Below are 10,039 nucleotides of genomic sequence, written 5' to 3'. Positions count from 1 at the left end.
TAGAGACTAACGGGCAAAGCACAGCATGTATTTGGCATCCAGGGTGTGTGCCTTGGGACCTCAGCCTGGAATTATAGCTGGGATCTTAAACCTCCCCCAGCTAAATGTGGTTCCCTTTGTTTTGCACTTCAGGTCTGAGTATGAGCATTGATCTGCTTGAAACAGATGAGCTGAATATGATACAGGGAGAGGACTGGGTAAAACAGGCCCCTTTAAGGTTGTGTGGAGATATGGGTTATCCTTGGAAAACAGCAGTCCTGCCATGTCAGAGCATGTGAGGCCATGTGGATAACCGACTGTGAGGGGAAGGGTGGATGGAGTTTGCAGCTTGCAGCTTGTTTGTGCTCATATTGCACAGACAACCCTGGCTTACACTTCTCTTCAACATTTTTCTCCAGAGGTCTGAAGGACGTGGAAAGTCACTGAAGACCTTGCTGTGGAATTCCACTGCCTAGGAATGTGACTGTGGAATCTTTTTTTTTTTTTTTTTCCTTGTGAAACAAGATTTTTCAGGAATTAAAAATACAAGCATGAATTTTTCTAAACTAGACCACACCAGGATTTTTTCCAGTGGAAATTCTTTTCCTCCTCCCTCCCAAGCTGGTTTGTTTTTTTTTTTTTTCTTTTTAAAATCTCCTAGAGTGTTTCTAACAAGAAATTTTGGAGGTATTTTTTTGCTTTGGCAGACTCTGTTTCATAAGCTTCTTCTGGGCTGTTTGTTTTCTAAGCAGCAATGAGCCTAATTGTCTCGTACTAAGACAGCTGTGATTAACTTGCATAAATTGCTTTTGCCATTCCCTAATCAGAGGTTGTCGAAGCTGTAACCAAGAGTTGCAATATTCTCATAGGAGGGAATAAAGCCAGCCAGCTCTCCCATGCTAGAGCTGTTTATGGTGGAGGTTTCTGCAGAGGCAAGCACCCTCCTCTGCCTGCCAGCTGCCCTTGCCGGGCTCAGGGATGAAGGATGCGTTCGTGGCTGTGCTCACATCCCTGCTCTGAACCACTCTTTCCTTTGCTGGGCATGACAGCACCGCCCTTACAGTTAGGGGAGGAAAAAAGATGACTGTTTAAACAATCTCATTCACTGTCGGGGCTGTGGTGGGGCTGGGAACTGTGGCTGCACCAGGGAGTCGGCAACAGCGGAATTACAGCCCCAAGGGAGGAAACATCTGCCACCAGTGGTGCTGAAAGGGAGAGGAAACGATGACCTATCTGACCAGTTCTTGGTTAAGCGGTAGACACAGGCTAGGAACCCCAAGTCCCGTAAGTACCACGCTGTGCTCCTGAACTAGATGGAGGCTGCATATTTTTCCTGACCACTCCTCAGCTGCATCCTGGGGAGCATCACACTGCCTTGCACAGGGCATAACCTAAGCGATGGGACGCACAAGTGCTGTTCTCTGCGACCCCTTCAGCTGACCTCTGACGGCCTGATGCTTTCACTTCAGTGCTCAGGGACCTGACACAAACAGAAAACACCTCCCAGGTGCTAAAACTGCAGCAAACTGAAACCCACGTTGTTTTCACACTTGCAGACACATTAGAGGGCAACTACTGCAGACTGCCTGGTGTTTCTCGGTGGATTTAGATGACCCAGCTCATGTGCCAATGGTTGCAAGTAACACTTCTAATTACAGTTTAATCACACCTTTTACTTTTTTCTTTTTTGGAAAAAAAGTATTTCTTGGCCCTGCTTTGCAAGGGCATTCCCTCATGCCAGAACACAGCTTTGCTGAGTACTGAGAGGTGTTGGTGTTGGGCCAGGAGAGATGGCATGCACACAACACCCTGCCTGCTGGCTGCAAGCAGGCTGCTGAGATTTCCTCCAGCAGGGATTCACACTCTTAATGCCAGGCTCAGTGTTGGTTGATGGAGCTCCCACAGGTCTTGTTGGAACAAGAGGTCTGGGGAGTTTTAGGGTTCTGTGGGTTTTTTTTGTTAATGTTAATTTTAAGGCCCCTCAGCTGGTTCCAGTGACCTTTTTCAGCCTTTCATTACACATTTTTTTAGTATCAGGCACCTGGGGGCAGGGATAGGAGAAAGGAAAAAGCAGCAAAATTGGGAGAAGAGTTTTCTTAGTGCAAATATTCTGTGGTTAAATCAAAATGAACAGACACCCCCAACTGTTTTTGTTTCTTTTTAAAAATTGGAATAATTGCAGAGAGTATTAATTTTGCTCATAAAGGGCTTCAGTTCCCTCCCACACATGCAATGTCTCGAACAAAAAAAGGGGTTGTGGTGTCTCCCTGCAGGTCCTCTATAGGCTGGCAATCACATTGTTATTGTGAAGAATAGAGTTGATAAAGACCTTCATAGCTTGCCTGCATTAAAACTCACTCCACAGGAACTAATTTTATGTAGTTACCTTAGGGGAAAATAGCACCAACATGGGTAAACAGCACTGGAATAAATCTAAGCTGCTTGCAGGACCAAAGTAAAACAGGTAAGTGAAGCTCAATGTAGAAGAGAGGTGGTATAAAGCACTGAATTCTGAAAACCCACCCCACAGGGAATTTCAAGGCCATTTGTAGGACTTCATTCTGGCGAATGGGAGAGGACAACTCATTTATTTCCTTCAGGCTGTACCAGTCTGGCTTAGTGTGACTGCCTTCTCCCAGCAGAGAAGGTTGCGGTGGTTATGACTCTGCTTTTCCTTTCCCACCGCACCTCCCCTCAAGAGCTCCAGCATCAGCTGCACGTGGCCACATCTGAGTAACTTCCACGCTCCTTCCAGATGCAGGAGATGTTGAAAAACGCATCTTATTGCTCCATCTGGCTTGCAAGATCTGGGTGGCTGCTGGGGAATGGCCTGCTGCTTTTTCCTATAGCTGTGAGGAGAGGGACCAGTGGTTCCTGCCCCAGGCTCCCAGGGCAGGAGGAGCAGCAGGAGCCTGCCAGGGAGCAGTGGAAACAGTCACTGGATGGGGCCAAAGGACAGATTTATATGCAGGAAAGGAGCATGAGGCGCCTGTGATGGGGTTGAGGCTGCTGTGCATTTTCACATGCCACCCCCACACACAGGGACGCGCTGGCTTCCTGCAGACACATGGAGCCATCCTTGCAAATGAGCGGCCCCTCGGAGCCTGCATGCTGGATACAGCCCGCTCATTTGGATGATGGCCTGTGCTGTAGCTCAGTTCCACCTTCCAGCCCCCTCTTCAAGCCACCTCAGTTCAGGCCAGCAAGGGGAAAACACTTTACCATCTGTTGGTCTTCAGACTCTGACTCATTATTTTTATTTCAGCTGTCGCCAAGCAATAGCGAAAGTCCCAACACACCAGCATTTCCACTGCTGCAAGCTGCCTTGTCCTCAGCCACCAGAGAATAAACAGCTCAGCCTCAGTTCTCCACTGCATGCGATACTAAATATCACAGATTCTATCACAGAACAAGCTGAGTTGGAAGGGATCCACAAGGATCATCAAGTCCAACTCTTAAGTAAATGGCCTGTATGGTGATCAAACCCACAGCCTTGGGTTTTATTAGCACCATGCTAATTAATGCTATTAGCACCAGCTGAGCTAATTTCATGAATTAAAAACAAGGAAGGAGAAAAAGTGTGCATTCAGGTTCCCTAGTCATCAATACACACATCATCCAGGCAAAAAGTGAGAACTTGTAGCTTCTGAAAACGGAGACATGGGGCTTGTCCCTGAAGGAACCCACACCCACAGGTGACAGAGACATTGGAGGTGGTGTTGCCCTCTCCTGCCCGTTTAAGCCCCTGATCTAACAAAGAACCAAGGTTCAAAAGAAGACAGTGCCATTGCCTACACCAGTCTGTTGTACCCTGCCTGTCTCCACTCTTACAGAAATGGGACATGCCACCACTCCACATCCTTTTTCCTGCCTGCTCCTTATTAAGCTCCAAGACTCTACTGCTGTCTCCACAACAGCCTAGACCGTGTTACACAGCACTGGCAGCCTTTACCCAGGTTTAGTCTTCCTTTCGTTTGCCCATTTACTGCTTTCCTCCTTTCCATTCCTGCTCACCTACTACAGGAGTCATGTTTCCCTTTCCTCCCTCCATCTGGATACTCATTTGAATGCCTGTGACCGGACTACCATATGCAGATACATTATCAAAAATAGGATCACCAAATGGGGAAGCACCTCTAGAGCTGTTCTAAAACTACAGCACGACTCCAGCTAGACAGAAGACATTTTGCAATAACGTCATCACTGCTGCCAAGTGTATTCCGGACACAGACCTTGTGTCATAAATTACTGTAATTAGCAACACTCCAGCAGGCAAAAGTATGTATTTAAAACCCGAGGATGCATATGAAGTGGCTGCAGTTTATATTTCGGATGAGTCACGGTGAGGCCCAGCTTGGAGGGAGCCAGTGAATCCTCTGCAGCCACAATATTGTCTGACAAAACCACTCGGCACAGCGAACCCTTTTTCCTAAACATTGGGAAAACAAGCTGAATACTGAAGCCTCTTGGGAAATGGATTTGCACTGAAAAGTTGAACTTTTTGCTGAAATAAGGGGAAAAACAAAAATCGAGCCTCTTTGGCCAGTGCCAATGAAACATTTTCAGACAGAGCTCCACTTCTTGACACATGTGCAAAAAATGTTCATCTGGGATAGAAAATGGAAACTTTTTTTTATTTTTAAATTTGGATGGATAGTGGTTTTATTCCTCAAGTGACTTGGGGTTTGGGTTTGCTAGTTTTAAAATAAAAAATAAAAAGAGGGAAAAAAACCAAACCAAAACAAACAAAAAAAAACTTCGGATGTGTTCGCGGTGGCCAATCCCTGCTTTTCGATGAGAACAAAACCCGTGACATGGGGTTTTTTTCAAACTGCGACTGCGGAGGGCGGTGCCGTGCCTGCCCCTCACGGTGCCGGACAGCTCCGGGGCGGCACCGCGGCTCTCCGGGCTGCAGGGCCCGGCACCGAGCCCCGTGCGCCGAACCCCGCACCCGGCCTAGCAATGGGTGCGGCCCCGCAGAGGCCGCGAAATGTCGGCGCCGCGGTGCGCCCTGGGAGCTGTAGTCCCGCCGCTCAGCCCCGCTCCCCAGCTCGCAAAATGTCCCCCGCCGTGGGAAGGCGGCCGCCTACAGCTCCCAGGAGCCCCCAGAGAGGTGGAGCGGAGAGGGGGCGGGAGGCGCCGGCCCTTTCCGCGCCGCTCTCCCCGCCGGGAGTTGTGGTCCTGCCGCCGCCGTGGCCGCTCCGTGGAGCCCGGCAGGGACTCGGTGTCCCGGCGCGCCGCGGGCGGCGGGGCAGAGGTGGGAAGAGCGGGCAAGGCGGGCGGCTGCTGCGGCAAGTGTGGGGCTGTGCGGTGTCGGGGTACGGGGGCCCTCCATTCAGTTTTCTCCCCCTCCCCTCCCCGGCGGTTCTCGCTGTGTGCCCGGGCGGGTGGCGGTGCCCGGGGTGCAGAGCCAGCGAGGGCCGCGTGTGGTGCGCGCGGTGCGCATCCAGCAGCGTCCCGGGCCGCGAAGGGCGCTGGGGCCGGAGCCGACGGGCAGCACAGCTGGGGCTGCGCCGTGGCCTTCCCCTCAGCGGGGCGAGTGTCCAGCGGCCCACGTTCTTTCCCTGATCCTGTTCCCCGTTCCCTGGCGCGGGGGCCTGTGGATCCCTGTCCCGAGGGACTGCGTGGGCTTCGGTGCGGTGCTCTGCACCGTGAGAGCAGGCCCGTGGCCGTGTTTTGCGGTGACTGAGGTCTCGTCCTCCTCACAGGAGGCAGCAGGAAGACGCACAGTGTGTTTGAGCAGCACCAGGATGGAGGAGCCCACTGGGAACCTTCCCACCCGGAGAGACGTCATTCTTTCCGAGTCGTGCTGGGATCACATCACCATAACAAACCTGTGAGTGAGTCTGGTGTGCTGTAAAGGCCAGCATATTTGGCCACTAACTTTGTTAAGGCTAAAACATCTCCTTAGGATCTTTTCTGTGTAAGTGCTCTCAGACAAGAGATGCCCATGATGAACACACTTCTATTGCTGTCTGAAAACAGCTATTTTATTTAATTATGCACTTCAAAGCCTTTCCTAAATTGTAGTCGTTAATGTTTCATGTGTTCCAAAACTAAGTAGAAGACTGTATCATTTAAAGAAGATTATTTCCCGCTAGGGATTACATGGAGGGCAGTGTTTTCAAAAGCAGCCGTAAGAACCTTTCTGTCAAAGGCAGCCAGACTTGACATGGAACACAGCACTCCTCAGAAGATTCTCTGTGTTTTGTGCTTCATGAAAATCTTTGAACATGACCTTTCTTTAGAAACAGAAGTCTGTGTTACCCGTGATCTTAATACTTAGCAACACTTAATGTTTGCAGTGCATAACTATTATTATTGTATCTTCTTAGCTGCATTTAATACTGTTTATTTAGTACTGGCTTTCTGCACGTGCAAGTTAGAGCTTGAATTTTTTTAAAACCTCTCTTCTGTTCTGCAGGATAAAGTTGGCAGTATGAATGTGGAGACTGGGTAAATATAGTGGTGCCTGCCTTATTAGGCTGTCTGCTGTTCTTCTGCCAAAAATTCAGTATCTGCAGACCTTTATACCGCCATGAGTTTGTGTCAGATTTAGAACTCAGTTCTACAGCTTTGGATGATTGAGTGGGACAGAATTATTTTTAAAACTACATTTCCAGTATCATGATGGAAATGTTTGTTTTCTAGGGTGGAAGTGCTGAGATCTTTGGTGGCTTTAACTGACCCTCAGGAGGGGAAGCTGACTCAGTCTCAAGAGAAAGTGAGTGACTAACAGACTTTCCATGTCTGTTTACTGCATCGTTTCAGAAGAGCCTATAATTAGGTAGTCAAGCTTATCCTAATAATATGTTGGAACTGTTTCCATAATTCACGAGAGCTGAACCAAAAAGTGTGCGTACGCCAGCTCTCTTTCCAGTTGCCCAGCAAATGGTAGCTTGATCACCGACCACCTGAATCCAGCAAGGTTCCCTTTGAGCACATGGCACTGTCAGGTATTCCAGCTGCTTCTGAAAGTCAGGCTTCAAATCACACTGTCATTTACTGACTGAAGGGCCAGCTCTTGCAGGCCTGTGGTTGCCACCTCTCCTCGTTTCCATGTGTGAGCATGGCATGTGTGATTAGTTTTCTTAATCCAATGGGATTGATTTCTTGAGCTGGCTCGTTTTCGAATTCCTGGAATCCATTAATGATTTGAGAGCTTAAAGCCAGAGGAAGCAGTGGAGCTTGTACTTTATGCCACATTAAAGCAGACTTGAAACAGTGGCGCTGATATTTTTGTGGGTTTTCTGTCACTGATGGGGATCAGTCATAGTGTCCTTTGTAATAGGCAGAAGGTGATGGCTATCAGAACAGCAGGTACAGTGCTAATGCAGTAATGATTGTACTGGCCAAATCAAAGAGTGAGAAATTGAATGTGTTCCTGTGCATTTTTACAGTGTGAATAAACACATGGTGTAATATGCAGAGGTCATTGCTGTCTCTTGGAAGATATATAAGACAGCTTTATATATAAGGGGGGATTCAGATTAACTCAAGAGCTTTTCATCTTTTAGTAATTAGACCTGATATATCCCAGCAACCTCTAATGAAATATGGTAGCATTACTTTCAATTACTTCATATTCTTATATTCAGTCTTGTGTAAATCTTTAATTTTAATGTGCATTCATTCCTTAAATAATGTTTTCATTTGAAGCAAAATTGCTTGGGAATCCCTAAAGCACAGCTAACTATTGTATTGAAGTTATAATTACTTTGCACAACACAGTGTGATGGTCTCATCCTTGGTTCTCATTTCACAGTTAAGTTTTTATGCTCCTTTATATTTTAGGCACTAAACTCGCTGGGCATTTGGAAAACTGTATTTAGAGCTGTTCCTGGGTCTGCATCAAAGACCGCAGTGGAGTGACAGCTCGAAGATGGGAGACCAGGAAGGAGGTGAACCTTTTCTGGGGATAGTGGCTGATGGTGCCAGAGACTACGAAGGAGCTCTGCCCTCAGACACGGTGTCACTCAGCGATTCTGACTCTGATGACTTGGGGCTGGCAGGTGAAGCAGAAGTTGATACAATATCTCCAGAGGAGCCATCTGTAGATGAAGGGGATTTCAGATTAGGAGACACAACTGACTCTTCAAACAGCGGTCACAGATCTCCTGTCCAGCCATTCCATCTGAAGGGCATGAGTTCTACATTCTCCCTCCGTAGCCAGAACATTTTTGATTGCCTGGAAGAGGCAGCCAAGCTGTCTGTGCCCTCAATGCGTGATGATAATGTTGTTGATGGGAGGTTTAAGCGTCCATTGCCTCCGACCACGATTTCAGGTACCCTGGTCCCAGAAAACATGGGGAGGCAAGCCAGACCAGTGCAGGCTCCCAAAACCTCTCCTGCAGTGCCTGACTATATGGCACACCCAGAGCGCTGGACCAAATACAGCCTAGAGGGAGTTTCAGAGTCCAGTGACAAGACTAACAGGGCAGTGGCCATGGAATTTCTAGGTGGTTTGAAGAAAAGAGGGGAGCAACAGAGCTCGGTTTCCCAAGATAATTATGCCCCATTCTTCAACCAGGACCCTTCCAGCTGTGGAGCTGGGAGGATTGTCTTCACCAAACCAATTAAAAGAGGTGTTGATGGACTGGAAAAGAAAAGATTGACAGGAGAGGATGATAAGAAACAGATGAAGACAGATCTGAAAGGAAAATCTCTTAGGAAGACTGATGACTTGAAGGAAGAAGATAAGGTTGAGCTGGGGCACTTAGACAGTGACAGTGGAAAAGCAGCAGAGGAGGAAGAGTGTGTGATGGAAGGGGACCAGAACACAGAATACAAACTTGATGCAAGGCTTGGTGATACAGGTGAAGAGCCATCGCTGGGACCAGTTGGATTCCACTGCAGTAAGAAGAAGAGCAGGAAAAACTTCAGACATAAAGTAGATGAAGGGGAGGAGGAAGAGTCCTGAAGGTTGAAGCACATTGGAGGCATCCAAGGACTTGTCTTGTTCTTTTTTTTTTCCTTTTTTTTTTTTCCTGGCCTGAAAACCATGTGATAACTTTTTGTCCAACAGCTTGCATCATAGCCACCAAGAATATTTTGTATTGTTCGAAATTAAGCTGCCTAAAATAAATTCCAGACTTTTTGTTTATGGAAAGTCCATGGGCACAGGATAGTTGCATCCTGGCAGGACAGAATAAAGTGTGCTTTGTTTGCTTGAAAAGCTCCCTGGGTCTTGCTCTGGAGCTGAAGTATCCAAAGAAACAGAAGTGTTGGCTAAAAGGCTGCAGGGCTTCCTAGTAATTCCCAGTTTTGATATTGTTCCCAAATCCTGTGGAATCCTGGAGAAAAGGTGATGAGCTCATTATGTAGAGATTTTTAAACAATGAAAATAAAACGTAGTCTTCCACTGGATGTGATTTCTCCTTGCCCTATCCCAGGAAGGAAAACCCTTTAATTTTTTTGTTTAAAAACATCCTTCTCTCATTGCCATTGAGGGTGAAAGCACAGCAATGCCCTGTTACATGACATAATGATCTGCATATTTGTATGTGCTTTGCAGGAGGTGCTGCTTCCATATTGATTCTGTATGTGGATTGGGGTGTTTGTGGAAGTATTTATACCAGAACTGGAGACTTTTTTGTTCTATGTGATACAATAAACTTTTCGTTGTAGCTTGATTTCACCTCTGAACCACGCTGAGTAATGCAGCTGTAGAAGTTCTACCAAACATTTTATTTGATTTCAAAACTGTCTTGAAAACTCTTGAAAGTGTTACTCTAACTTCACCATCTTGTTAACTTCTCCCTCAAGTCTTACAGATTCTAAACCTCACATTTTTAACATTTTCAATGATTTTACAATGTATAATCCCCTCATAGGATGAGTCATTTCATACAATGAATCACATTGTAAGCAATGTCAAATATAGTGGGGTTTTTCCACAGTGCTAGTAAATTTAATAAATAAGGCTGAAAGATTAAATTCTTTGAAAGGTTACATGATTTGAAACTCAGATTAGTTCAGGTCAGTTTGAACTGACATTTTTTTTGTCAGTATTCTAAATGAACCAATCCCAAAGGGTAGTATTTATAATTCACTGTGTAGT

The 10,039-nt window shown here is 46.8% G+C and overlaps 1 protein-coding gene across 3 annotated transcripts; it reads left to right on the top strand.

Moving 5' to 3' along the window:
• The first annotated feature begins 610 nt into the window (after positions 1 to 610).
• Positions 611 to 9,611, top strand: TSSC4 (tumor suppressing subtransferable candidate 4). Of its 3 annotated transcripts, XM_086892643.1 has the most exons (4): positions 611 to 5,236; positions 5,688 to 5,815; positions 6,631 to 6,703; positions 7,814 to 9,611. In XM_086892643.1, the coding sequence occupies exons 1-4, from the start codon at positions 4,970 to 4,972 to the stop codon at positions 8,897 to 8,899; spliced, it is 1,554 nt and encodes a 517-aa protein (XP_086748769.1). In that variant the 5' UTR covers positions 611 to 4,969; the 3' UTR covers positions 8,900 to 9,611. The 3 variants fall into 3 exon arrangements, with proteins under 3 accessions (XP_086748769.1, XP_023784786.1, XP_023784784.1); XM_023929018.2 differs by lacking the exons at positions 611 to 5,236; positions 6,631 to 6,703 and having other exon boundaries at positions 5,687 to 5,815; positions 7,774 to 9,611; XM_023929016.2 differs by lacking the exons at positions 611 to 5,236; positions 5,688 to 5,815 and having other exon boundaries at positions 7,774 to 9,611.
• Positions 9,612 to 10,039: the final 428 nt, after the last annotated feature.

The sequence above is a fragment of the Cyanistes caeruleus genome, chromosome 6, assembly GCF_971803275.1.
Source record: "Cyanistes caeruleus chromosome 6, bCyaCae1.hap1.1, whole genome shotgun sequence".
Classification (NCBI taxonomy): domain Eukaryota; kingdom Metazoa; phylum Chordata; class Aves; order Passeriformes; family Paridae; genus Cyanistes; species Cyanistes caeruleus.
The sequence above is the reverse complement of the archived record's forward strand: the minus strand, read 5'-3'. Positions and strand labels throughout refer to the sequence as shown.